The sequence below is a fragment of the Gymnodraco acuticeps genome, unplaced genomic scaffold, assembly GCF_902827175.1.
Source record: "Gymnodraco acuticeps unplaced genomic scaffold, fGymAcu1.1, whole genome shotgun sequence".
NCBI classification, from domain to species: Eukaryota; Metazoa; Chordata; class Actinopteri; order Perciformes; family Bathydraconidae; genus Gymnodraco; species Gymnodraco acuticeps.
Genome location: NW_022989982.1, coordinates 1104700 through 1117799, shown reverse-complemented (window position 1 = coordinate 1117799; position 13100 = coordinate 1104700). Strand labels below are relative to the sequence as shown.

The 13100-nt window shown below is 41.0% G+C and overlaps 2 protein-coding genes across 3 annotated transcripts in view; one reads left to right on the top strand and one right to left on the bottom strand.

Moving 5' to 3' along the window:
* The window catches only part of bmp6 (bone morphogenetic protein 6), a 41106-nt gene extending 38100 nt beyond the window's left edge, over window positions 1–3006 (top strand). For both annotated transcript variants that reach the window (XM_034211919.1, XM_034211918.1), the window contains 2 exons: window positions 835–945; window positions 1244–3006. In XM_034211919.1, coding sequence (XP_034067810.1) covers window positions 835–945; window positions 1244–1393 — 261 coding nt within the window. In that variant the 3' untranslated portion in view covers window positions 1394–3006. The remainder of the gene's footprint in view (window positions 1–834; window positions 946–1243) is intronic.
* Window positions 2834–9542, bottom strand: txndc5 (thioredoxin domain containing 5). The gene is made up of 10 exons (XM_034211920.1): window positions 9258–9542; window positions 7893–8045; window positions 7468–7573; window positions 7280–7376; window positions 6384–6499; window positions 5981–6067; window positions 5143–5352; window positions 4906–4988; window positions 4515–4644; window positions 2834–3831 (listed from the first exon to the last, which is right to left on the bottom strand). The coding sequence occupies exons 1-10, from the start codon at window positions 9428–9430 to the stop codon at window positions 3709–3711; spliced, it is 1278 nt and encodes a 425-aa protein (XP_034067811.1). The 5' UTR covers window positions 9431–9542; the 3' UTR covers window positions 2834–3708.
* Between the last annotated feature and the right edge of the window lie 3558 nt (window positions 9543–13100).

The following is a 13100-nucleotide window of genomic DNA, read 5'->3' as shown; positions in this document are numbered from 1 at the left end:
CTTGCCTAACTTCGCTACACTTCACTATGTTGATGACACTTAGGCAAAAAAAATAATCCTTATTACAAGGCAGAGGTGTGTGTGTGTGTGTGTGTGTGTGTGTGTGTGTGTGTGTGTGTGTGTGTGTGTGTGTGTGTGTGTGTGTGTGTGTGTGTGTGTGTGTGTGTGTGTGTGTGTGTGTGTGTGTGTGTGTGTGTGTGTGTGTGTGTGTGTGTGTGTGTTTTATAAGGAGACAGACTGAGGAAGAAAATAGAAGGCCAGTTACGTATATCCTTCTAACACAGTACTGACATCTAGAGGGAGACTGCCAACACTCACACACACACACACACACACACACACACACACACACACACACACACACACACACACACACACACACACACACACAGGAAAGGGAGCTGGACAGACAGAGCAGAGATAGACGTAGAGAGATTATTAACACAGACAGGAAGGTACACTAGATAAAAACACAAAAACAAGTTAAATGGAGGTAAGACATGCAGAGAATTTGACGGAGCAAAACAGTGAGTTGCAGAGAGGAAGGAAGGAAGGAGGGGAGAAGTATTGCTTCCCTGAGCGATTCCACAGACAGGAATCACAAACAGGAGCAGCAGCGTCCTCAACTCCAGATTAACACTGCATTTACCAACTCGTGTCAAGTATACTCTTTAAGATATAACTACCTGTTCTCATTAACGGATCATTCAGTTGTTTACAATGATGCAAACATAAGACAACTTTCCAACAAAGTGTCTGACCTCATTAACAGATCTGACAATATTATAATTAGGATGTTTATTTTCCTTCATTCCTTACATGTGTTTCTCTCAGGACTGGATCATCGCCCCTGAAGGCTACGCAGCAAACTACTGTGATGGAGAATGCTCCTTCCCCCTCAACGCCCACATGAACGCCACCAACCACGCCATCGTTCAGACCCTGGTAAACCCACTACAGTGCACCATGCTCACAAATCCAGGCTTCTGCTGCTGCATACAAAAAAAGAAAGAAGAAGCTGTGTCTTATTAGTTCCTTATCTTAATGAAAGTGTTGTGATTAATTACTAATGCTATCTTTAACAAAATAATATGTTGTGCCACAGCTGACATCATCAGAATAATTAGTTTTACGCAGCTACTCAAATGAAAAATGAAGGACCATTAATCAATCACATAAAACTAAAAGTGACTTTCTGGCTATTGCAGATTAAAATGGCTTAAAGTATATCTTTGATTTCTAGGTGCACCTGATGAATCCAGAGAACGTACCAAAGCCCTGCTGCGCCCCCACCAAGCTACACGCCATCTCAGTGCTCTACTTCGACGACAACTCAAACGTGATTCTGAAGAAATATAAGAACATGGTGGTGCGGGCCTGCGGCTGCCACTGACACCGGCCTCCAGGGCTCATGATGCTCGATTCAAAGTCGGGTTGGCAGAGGGCTGCAGCTTCACCAGTGACTCCTGGGTGATGCTGACCTCAACTAGACACCAGCTTCCTGCCCGAATCCTCCACCTGCAGGGAGGCTACACCCTGAAAGATCTTTTACATGTTCTACTCAAATCATCCATCTAATAACAGGAACATTTGTCTATAAACTAAGAGGGGACCATTATGGGTGTCACCCTGAGGCAACTTCCCCCTCCAGTGTCACCCCGATGTCAATGACCTTCTCTACTCTCTATGGAGTCTTCACTTCATGGGTCTGCAACTGAGTGAATGTCTGTGTGTTTGTGGAGGATGTAGTTTGTATATTATGTGTTTATGGAAGTGTGTGTGTGAACGCCTAGGAGGCTACTGCACCTTCTCCCTCAGTGAGAGGGAGAGGGCTAAACTGAACTGTTGTGGGACCGGTCCGAGTGCTGCTTTCTTTCCCCTCTCCGACAACGGAACCATGGATCAGTTCTCTGAGAGGCTCCATAAATGACTCATGAAAAACTTCTCAGCATGACCCTGGGGAGACGACTCGGTGTTATCACAGCTCTGAAAGCCAACAGTAGTCAGTGACATTGCATGGTCAAGTGACTGAACATTTCCTTTACAGCGCTAATGTTAACTTAATACTAAATGAATGACACTTTGGAGTCAGATTCATATTTCCTTTTTTCCTAAATGTACTTTTCTCCGTAAGCCATATTTGCCCTCCAAAAATATAATATGGACTGAACCAAAGTGACCGCAGGCTATTTTAGAACTCCGCTGCTCCAAATAACCCCTCCGTGTCAATATTTGCCGGGCTCACGCTGAGCTGCGATTCACCACGCTGCTCCGACATGATGCATGTTGTGGCTAAACTGATGTTTTTCTCCAAAGAACCGAAGAATACGGCCTTATCCCCTGGACATGCCGCAATTTGCCATTTCCATGTTGCTGCACTCTCAAAGTTAACTAACGCTTCCACCCCTGACAACCCATCAAGAGATTGTGGAAAAACATTTATGGAGTCAAAAACAGCGAGCAGAACGGCGCCTGTGCCAGCTTTCTGAAATTAGCCCGTTGCTTTTTCAACCCTGAGGGTCAAATGATGATGTTGAGTTTTGTGTCCAGTGGCAACATCTTTCCAATTGAACATGTTACTGTGAGCTTTGAATGACATGGAGCTTTTTTAGAGAACATATTTTTATGAAAAACTAATAAGATTTTAAATACCTTACGTGCCTAACCAATCATTAATTACAAAATATACCTCTGGTAAGCTGCTGTTTACATTTGTGATCATGTTTAGACTGTTTGTAAATACTTGTACATTCTCAGCTTATTTATTGCACCTTTTATTAAAAAGAAAAAAATCACATACCTTATTAACAGACCGATGCAAGAACAAAAAGTGTATTTTTTAATCTTTTTTTATTATGAAATCTCATGTTACAACTTGCCATTATTCACTCTTTTTGTACAAAATCCATGGGTAGTGCACCCATGACTCGCAAGGAAAAAAATACTTCTGTCACTGGAGTTCCTTAGACCATGTGCTATCCATAAAAACTTTTACTGACAAAAGAACTGCTGTGTTTGACTGTTTATACCTGGGTTAGACAATAAAAGATGCCCGATACTCTTCACATAACCTGGGTCAACGTGGTCCAGGCCTGAGACCCTGAAGGAGAGGAGAGAGGGAAGCTGGGGGGAGGTTCCCTGAGAGTTAAGTCAGATAGGCCATCACTGGCTTGAAAATAAAAACCCTCAATTCAACACTTAACTTCACATTTAGGTGACAGTACCATAATTGTGATTTTACAACAGATCCCATTTATAACATTTAGCATTTGCAAAAAGTCCAATGGCTTTAGAGGTTCATCAGAAACAATTACTTTTAAACAGCAGAAACTTGGACATCTGTCCTGTTGTGAAACCATTTCATTAAGACATGTATCTGTGTGAATATTGGTTCTGATTGATGGAGCAGTGCTTGCAAAGTGGTTGTCCGAAATACTTCATTTGCAAACCCAACAAATATTATGGTACTCTCCATATGAGGAGATTAAAGTTGGGTCACAGCAATGAGGCATACATTCACGTCCCAAACACTCCACTGAATCATTCTGTCTTTAACACTGGAGAAAGAACAGACTGCAGTCCGTCGTTGGCCGACTCCTGTCTGAAGAGAACCGAGTGGAGAGAAAGATAGAGAGGTTGGGCTACTGTAGGAGAGAGAGTGGAGTCCTACTGGCCAGATATGCAGAGTGGTGAGAGTCTTCACTGTTCCTACAGCTCGTCTCTCGCCTGCCGCATCACGAAGCTGTGCAGGCTCTCCAGGTCCCGCCCACCGTTATGCTCTTCTCCCTGCTCCCCCGCCTTGAACATGATCAAAGAGGGGTAACCCTGAACCTGAAAAACAGGATTATTCTATGAGCTTTGTCATCCTTCAAAAAACACCACATTTCTATGAAGCGCAGAAATATGTCATTTATATCTGTTAGTTACACAGTTGAGGATAACTTCCCTTCAGAATACTCTCTGGGGCGGAGAGTCATGATTTTGAGATATTTTGCTGACTGATGGACAAAAAAACATTGTTTGATGAAAGGTATCTAATCTCTAAAGTGAATTACTGGGGCGATATAAAAACCAATCAGATATTTAGGGATGTTTGGTATGCAAACATATCTTGGATATAAAAACACAACATAAAGGGCACATTCTATCTAAAGATAACTGATCTGTTGAACCCTGACGCAGCAATTCTGCAGGGTGAACAACTTATATTGTACACAATGCTAATTATCTTAGTGATCAAGCTGATACAGAGTGATGTGTGTCAACACTCTTTATCACCTGACTGTGTTAAAACTGCTTTAGGATTACAGTGTGCATCTAATTAAAGTATGTGGCAGTTATAAGTGTTTTATGGCTCTGTGATAAAACCTCTGTTTGCTTTATTACATCTTATACAACACATTATCTCGAGGAAATTAAAAAGCTGATTGAAAGGTACGTGAAGTAAAGAGTGCTGCGTGTTTAGTGTAGATGGAATCTTCAGTGTAATTTGTGGAAGACGCCCATATACTTACAGAGTACTTGTTGCAGATTGTGCGCTCAATAGTGCAGTCCACTTTGGCTATCTTGACGTCAGTGAGGCCGGGAAACTCCTTCTTGGAAAGATCCTCCCATGTTGGAACCAGGTTCTTGCAGTGGCCACACCTACAGCAGACACAGGACAACAGGGATGACATCACTCAAAGGGACTGAGACTGGGAGTAGGCGCTGGACAAGATTAACATTTCCATGACTAGGACTTTTCTTTCTGATATTTATACTTAGTATGACCTACGATATCATGACATGTTTAATGGCATACCATACTGTCTGATCCTTGGCCAGAACAATGTAGAGGCAGTGTTTGACTGAAATGCGAGTGCTACTACAAACAGGATGTTAAAATAAATAAAAAGAGGATCTTACCATGGAGCATAGAATTTAATGAAGGTGAGTCCTTTGGCGACTGACTCTTCAAAGGTGCTCTCTGTGAGGTCCAACACACTGGACTACAGAGGAGAGAAACAGGCAGAATAACTTTACTACCTTAGAGCAAATGAAGAAGAGTTTTTAAATAAGTTTAGACAGTTATGTAGTGACAGTTGGCACCGAGGCATATATTTCTTGTGTGTGGCATTTCTTCTTTGTGTCGTTCACACCCACCTTCACCTCCTCCTGGGCTGGCTCCTCAGTGGGGATCTCGTTTGCTTTTTCTTCCTCACTGCCTTGCTCCTTTTCTTTCTCACTGCCTTGCTCCTTTTCTTGCTCACTGCCTTGCTCCTTTTCTTGCTCCTGAGCGACGACAGCCTTCAGTTGGTTGTCCACAAAGTCTTTGAAGGAGTCCAGGTCTCTTTTTCCTTTGAACTGATCTACCTACAAGAACACATTCAGGCTAGAATTAATACCGTATAGATTTTGCCATATTTACTTAGGCTTATTGGATCATTTCTTATTATAGTGAACTACTTTTTTTTCACAGCAAGACAGTTTATTTTGGACGGTTGATTGATGACTATTAATCATTGTTTAAAGGTGGGGTAGGTAATTTTGGAGAAACCAGCTCGAGTGCGCTAGAATTTGAAAATACACAACCGGAAAAAATCTGCCACTTCCTTACAGAGCCCCTCCTCCAACACACACGAACGCGCACATGACCAATGAGGGCACGAGATAAGTTTGTGCACAGATGGAAGGCTAACAGGCAGGTAGGCCATCCAGTTACTTTAGCCGGGCCGGCTAAAATGATTGGTCGTGCTTTTTACAGTGCTACGGCTTCCACAGATTTTATGGATTTTTTGTCAAAGCACTTCAGATATTCATTGCTATCAGGGATGTTAAGAGCATTCCATGGAGTATAACAAAAAGTGTATCTCGAGCCGGTTTCTCAAACTTATCTACCCCACCTTTAACTCAGATCTATAATGGCCAATGTAATGATGGCTGTTGTGATTAACATGTCAGGTTTATCAGGTCAGATGCAGATCAAAAACACCTTTCTTACCTTCTGTCCGTTGTAGAAGAAGAGCAGTGTGGGATATCCCCGCACGCCGTGGTCAGAGCACGCCTCGTACTGCTGAGTGCAGTCCACCTAGAGCAAACATATGAAGATGGGTTATTAAACTAGAGTGAAACATAAATGCAAACACTGACTCTGCAAATTTGCTTAGGTGTGTCTAATAAAGAAGTATGCAAATAGGCAGCTTCTCATGTGACCAGCATCCTGTTCTGTCAAACAGGATGACTGCGTTTGTAGTGGAAAGACCTCAAAGAGAAACCTGGTGTGCTTCATGGCTGCCCTGTTTTTACTCGTGTCACAATCTGTTGAGTTTTATTGTTGTAGTTGTTTTTTTTACGAGTACTTGGATCAATAAACTGTGATCATGTACACAATCTGAAGGACCCACCTTTCCTATCTTGACGTCTTCAGAGTGCTCGAAGGAGGTGGCCAGCTGCTCCCAGGTGGGGGCTATGGCTTTGCAGTGACCGCACCATGGGGCAAAGAACTTAATAAAATGGGCACCTAAAGAAAGAGAACAAATATTTTAGAGAAGGAAACCAATAAGAAATGCAACACAAATACAAAAAGAAATAACGGACATATTAAAGACAACTGCACAATTATGTACTTTACTGAAGTCTATGCGTTTAGACTTTGATTTAATGAAGCAATGTAAAAAGTTGATTCCACAACAAACTCAACCCATAATGAAAATATACACGTCTTATACAGAGTTTATACGCCACCTATTATACAATGTTTATTGGAGCTCTGTTGCCAAGATGTGAAGGTGGGGCCTATAAACACTGTTTAAAAATACATATGTCATATCCTGCCTTTTTTAGAGAATTTATTTTTCCTCAAAACCAAAACAGTTGACTTCAGCCGAGCTTAAAAGCCACAATTCTAACGAGACAATTATCGTAAGCACTGTTTATTTTTGCAGGCGATTTCAGAAAAATCTAGAAGCGTGAGGTGACAGGAGACAAGTGTTGTACAGTCAGTTCGGGTTGACCGACGTTGTGGATTGTGGCTCTGGTGCTCGTGTTGAAATGTCAGTTATGTCAATCAAGGCAATGTTTCCATTCTCTAAGGAGGGGTCCGAAACACTACTGACTGTGGCTGAGAAGAGAACTGAAAGTGTGTTTTAAATACAGGGCCAAACAAGTTATCGGTTGTAGACTGGGTGCAGCTGCAGAAATACACAAGAATATGCCAACTACTCATTACCTAGGTTAAGTGGTAGAGCAGCATTCTTTTTGAAGTGTTATAATCAGCATATCTTCTACTCTGGATCTTTACCTTTGGCTATGTGTGCCTTGAAGTTGAGAACAGTCAGGTCGTACAGGCCCTGTTTGGGCTCGGGGATTTTAGGAGGCTCTGGTTCACTCTCTGGTTCCTGGAGGACACACAACAAGAAGCATGTATGAACACAACTGTGGGTGAATGGTTTATAAACCTGAGGTGCTAACTGAATGACCACAACTCACCGAAGGCTCCTCCTGGAGTGTCTTCAGCATCCAGGTCTCCAGAGACTCTAGATCTCTGGACCCCTGGTACTTCACTGCCTCCTGGTCTGGCCTGAACAACTTCAGCCTAAGCGTAAAACAAATGTATTTTTAATGCATGAATTGTGGCCTGACAATTCAATTATACAGCTTAACAAGATAGTGTACTAAAACTTCTGTCACTCATTATCCAGGGATTGCTGTGTTAGCAGGTGTAGCATGAAGTCAGCAGCCTTCAAGATTTAAGAGGATGTCATTAAGATACTGGCAGAATATTTAACTAAATATAGGCTGATGTATCACCTCTCTGTCAATCAGTGATGAAAACCGTTTACAACTTTGTTGTAAGCAGGCAGGTACAAATCAATGCTACATAATGAATATGAAAATATGAATCAAGTACTTACGTGGGGTAGCCCCTGACCCCGTGGACATTTGAGCAGAACTTGGTGTCCGGGACGCAGTCTACTTTCACCACATACACAGGGGGGTCCTCCATGCTGTTGTATTTGTCCCCCAGTTCATTCCATGCTGGCTGCAACCTCTGGCAATGCCCGCACCTAGAAACAACAGTGCAATTCAGTCAGTGTGCAATGTAATGTATGTTGGTCTGGTCTAAAACATGTTTTGTCCAAACTAATCTGTGATTCAAGTCAAAATCCACATGTGCCCACATTGTATCTAACTTTGCTACATTAGGGCCTATGAGAAAGAGATGATGGTGTAGAAAATGCATTCTTATAAATACCATGATGGTAGGCTACTACTGTTAGAATAATTATAAAAGGAACTCTTACTTTCTAGTTATGACATGTGTATTTCTTGCACTGAAGATCTTTTGTTTAATGCAACATTTAAAAAATAAATGAATACAAGTATCCTGTTATTGTGCAAACTGTCCTCTGATGAAAACAGACACAATAAATGTGCATCCTTGTCAATGAAAAATAAAAGTAAAGTCAGTGACAAAGTCAGAAATTAGAGTTTGAAACCTGTTGGTAATAGTGAGCTATTTGGGTCAATCTCAGAGAAGCCAGAGACTTTGCATGCAGCAGGAATACTCTGGGTTAGGACAAAGGTTTGGGCCTGGAAGAAATACCAAGGGAAGATATTTGAAACTTTTGCAGTCATCCTTTGACAACACTTTTGATCTTATCTTCAGACACATCTTACTCTCTCCCCTTCGAGTTATTCTACTTCACACTACAGTAAATTGATCGATGTTTTAACCGCTCTTTTAATGTAGCGTCCCCTTCCTTAGACCTCACCAAGTACCTCTGAGGGTCCGTGGACCCCATTTTCGGAACCGCCGACATAGCATCAGTCAATCAGTGTGTGCCACGTAAGCAGCAGAGTTCCAAAAACTATGACCTGCTTTCTGCACAAACTGCAAATAAGCATAGCGCCACAAAGAGTGTTTAACTATGTTGTGAGTCTCCCTTTCAACATTCACTAAACCGATTTTAATAAATATGTCGTGGACTGTGATATAACAGCAGTCTTAGCACCGAGGCCACTGTGAAAAGTACAGTAGCGGCTAACGGTTTGGCTAGTTAGCAGATAAGCTAACCTCTCCTGCTATCCAAATGAACGGGAAGGTAGCAAACTAGCATACCGGCTAACTTGCCGGTTAGCTCTAATCCCATTATTCAAACCCTCCCAACGTATTTCAGGTGAGTGTATCTAATTAAAAAAAGAAAATACAAAGTGCATTGCCAAAGAATGTATTTGACTTCGTCTGAAGAAAACTTAAGAACTAAGTGTTCACTTACCATGGGGCGTAAAACATGACAAAGTGGGGTGCAGTGGGCACCGCCTCGTTGAACATCTCCACTGTGTATGTATGCTTGGCATGCTCATCTTCTTCTGCATCAGCGTCGCAAAATACAGAAGTAAACAGTAACGAAAAATAAATAAAACACAACATAAAAGGTGCTGAGGCCATGGTGAATCTCTCGGTGGGTGCTCGGTGTCCCTGCTGGTGTGAAAAGACCAGCTCTGTGCGTGCACGCCCCTCTGCTCTGGCTGGTTAAAGTTGTATAGACTGTGGATGGGTCACATGCGGATGGAGATCGCTGTTACAGCAGCTGGGCAGGCACACGGCTGTTGTGTAGATCTGTGAAAGCCCGCAGGCGCTTTGCAACTCGATCCAACCTGACAGGTTTGAACAAATGGCATTCTTTAAATAAGTATGGTGGCTATTTTAGTAAAAGTAACTGTACTGGTTAGGAGTTAATGCATGAGTACAATACAATTCCCTGAAAATAAAGAAGATATAGTGCAGTGTTCCATGTATGCATGTGTGCATCAGTCCCTTTATTGTATCTATTGCTGCATTATAGGTCTAGGGGCCTACTATCCAGAAAAGTGAAGCGGTCATAGATTTCACTGAAAAAAACATAAACAAATGTTAGCCATTACTTTCAATTCATCTTTATTTCATTGGACAGAGTACAGGTAACAAGCCAAAGAAATGCATTATAATATCTAAACAGCAGCATACAATCCAATGTACTATGAACATGAGTATCCTTTTTACTGTTAGCCCCTGATGGAGCGCAAACAAAGAAAAAGCTGATCCTTAATATTTCGTATTATTATTATAATCCCTAGCTTTTGGTTATTTATTCAAATTGTTGTCAACTAATGTACCAACATCCAAACAAAAAATCGGTCTCTGAAATCAGCATGTAACAAGAGTTAGGCCTATGAAGCCCTGTGAAGCAAATTGGTGATTTGGACTTTAGAAATAAAATAGATTTTTGATTAGCATTTTGATTTAGAATTAAGTGGAGACAACATTCCCATACATCATTAGGTTTTGAAAAAGTTGGGTGATGGATGAGCCGAATCCCTACATCCCTAATGATATTATGGGTAACCTTATGGAACCTTCTATAGACAGGCAGCCACACGGTTAACAGTTTAGCACCCTATTCAAGATGATGAATATGACATACTACATTTCAATATGAGTAAATGTTAAAGGAGGGCCATTGAAGTCATATGAGGAAGCTTAGTGTGAACGTTTTTATTAGGATATAATTGAAGAGACATTTGAGAGTTTGTTCACCTACGAAAAGCCAAACTGGTTGATTATAAATGGCTCAGTGGTTCTGGTCCACTGCACAGCTCTGGCAGGCAGTCTAAGTTTCCTTCACACCTAAGGCTGTCTTTCTTGAACAAACTGGCTTCTCTTAATGGTACAAATATATAAAAACATGAAAATATGAAAAATTGTGAAAATACATTTAGAATTAGTAGAACACAAACTTAGCATTGGGCACCATATAGCTCAGGTGTCACATGATTGCTCAGACGACAAATAATGTGTTTTCTACACCTTTGGTAAGATGTGAGTCAGAGTTGCCTCCTCAACATGTGGAAACGAAGCTTGAGAGTGAGAACATTTTAAGGCAAATATAATTAATCCAATTTATTACACTGGATAAATAGTGCCTCTCGTGGGGGCTGAGCCTCTCGAAATGGCGACAGTTTATACTGTATAAATCATGCATCTATTCCCACTATGAGTGTGTTTGTGTGTCTGTTCCCAGAGCAGCAAGTACCTGGAGCTTCATGGATTGACAGCTTTTTGGCAAGTCCTCACTCCTCTTTTCCTCTTACTTATAACACAGTCATGGTTTCATGAAACTGTATTTAGACAGCCTTCATATGTACAGTATTTCTCTTTAATCATTGCCCTTTTTCTTTTCATCTGCACAACAGGAAGAGTGGGACGAGGAAGGGAAGAGGTTACAGCATGGAAACAGACAGAAGTGTCGCCCACAGCGCACTAACTCTTTCCCAGACTATCACATCTCTTTCAGAAAACCAGGACTTCTTGAATGTCTATATGCCAGAAGTTGGTGGAAAAGGATCCTACCATGCGAAGTCAGGATCTGAAGTCAGATGTTTAAGCAGAGATTTATGAAGTTATCTGTGTGTAAATGTGTGTTTGTTTTGGTACTTTAAAGGCAACATGTGTCGGTAGATTGTCCGGCTTTTCCCTCAACAACAATTGAATTCCCCTGTTAAACCAACACATCCTCACTCCCAGGTCGGCCTATGTTGACGTTATGTCAAGTCCCCCTGTCGGCTTTTTCCAACGCAAGGGGGGGGGCCTTAGCGTCCATTTTCAACGCAAGGGGGGGGCCCTTAGCGTCCATTTTCAGCTTTCCGGGATGTCCATATGCTTCTATGGACGCTCATGGAAGCACGGCATTCGTTTGTGTCGGCTGCCCTTAAAGGTAATGTGAGCGTCCATTCTCATTGGATAACGGAGAATTGTACACCCGGAAGTAAGTATTCCCCTTACTGTCGATTGATTTTACAGTGATATCTTGACGTCACGTGATCTTCAAATTTCTCCCTGCAGAAAAAAAAAACATGGCCGAACTTCGTTTTATTCTCGATGGAAAATGCCTATTTTAAAGTTAGTTTGGCCATTAAAATGCGTTTTGATGTAATTTGATGCGAGAAATATGAGTTGTTATTTCAGATTATGTGTGCAGTGGATGTACATGATCTTTAGTTTGCTAGTTATTACGAAGATTACTTCAGGAAATTGCGTCCATAACGTTTTCATTGTTACCAAGGTGGTTGCTAGGGACGCTGCTATCGATATTATTTCTGTTATGTTGTGTAACTGTTTAATGGTGTTATCTTTATTGCTACCCCCTTCCCCGTCAATGTATAGTGTTGGTCCACAGCGCAAACATATTAGTTTAACAAAATCCGCATCTAAAGATAACCTTCGTTATTTTCCCCTGTGCAATTCCAGTCTCACATCTCACAGCACATCGTCATTAACAAATAACGGAAACAGACCGAAAACATTTAAAAAAAAATACAATAATACTTTATTCCGAGTGTGCTTGCTTTTCTCTTTGGAAGTCATCACATAACGGCATTGTAATACACGGTTCGGCAGCATTAAATATTACATATCTGCCGTAGTTCTGTATTTATAGAGCCCTGATGAGAAGACTTCTAGACAAACATGAGGAACTGAAAACGTGACGTGGATCATAAATATATCAGCCATTAAACAACATCTTACATTTCTTTTCACACAATACGTCTCCTTGCAGTATCAACACAAATTCGGCTGACTTTTATATTTGATCCAATTGGTAGATAGGCTGTATTTACACCATAAATACAGCCTATATAAAGGGACACCTAGTGGTTAAAGCATGTTATTGAATTTCATTATTTTTATTATTAGATATTAATAGGATCCCTATAAAGTATATTCATTACTCGTTATTCTCTACTAATAGTTAATTAAAGACTGTATATAATGACTATTTTGCACATCCCTTTCAAGATTTCAAGATTTCCTAAGGTTTATTGACATATCATATAGGCCTATACAACTATGGTGTAGTTATGCATTGAATGAAAAACTTGGGTCGCAGGTTCCTCAATAGTGCATTACAAGACATCTATCAATATTTGTGCATACCTCCAGCAATGTTAACTATGTTGAAGCACTTATTTTAACTGATATTATACATAATGTATTATACTCTTATAAGATGTATGTAGATATTTCATCTCCGACCTTGTCAGGTATTGAACAATCAATAAATAAAGAACACAGAATTGTT

Bases quoted from the DNA above. Each gene is read 5' to 3' on its own strand.
- txndc5 (XM_034211920.1), bottom strand. From the start codon at position 9,430: ATGGCCTCAGCACCTTTTATGTTGTGTTTTATTTATTTTTCGTTACTG. The intron at 6,068-6,383 runs GTGGGTCCTTCA...TGTTTGCTCTAG, and splicing joins AAGACGTCAAGATAGGAAAG to GTGGACTGCACTCAGCAGTA. The intron at 3,832-4,514 runs GTAAGTATATGG...CCTGTTTTTCAG, and splicing joins CAATCTGCAACAAGTACTCT to GTTCAGGGTTACCCCTCTTT.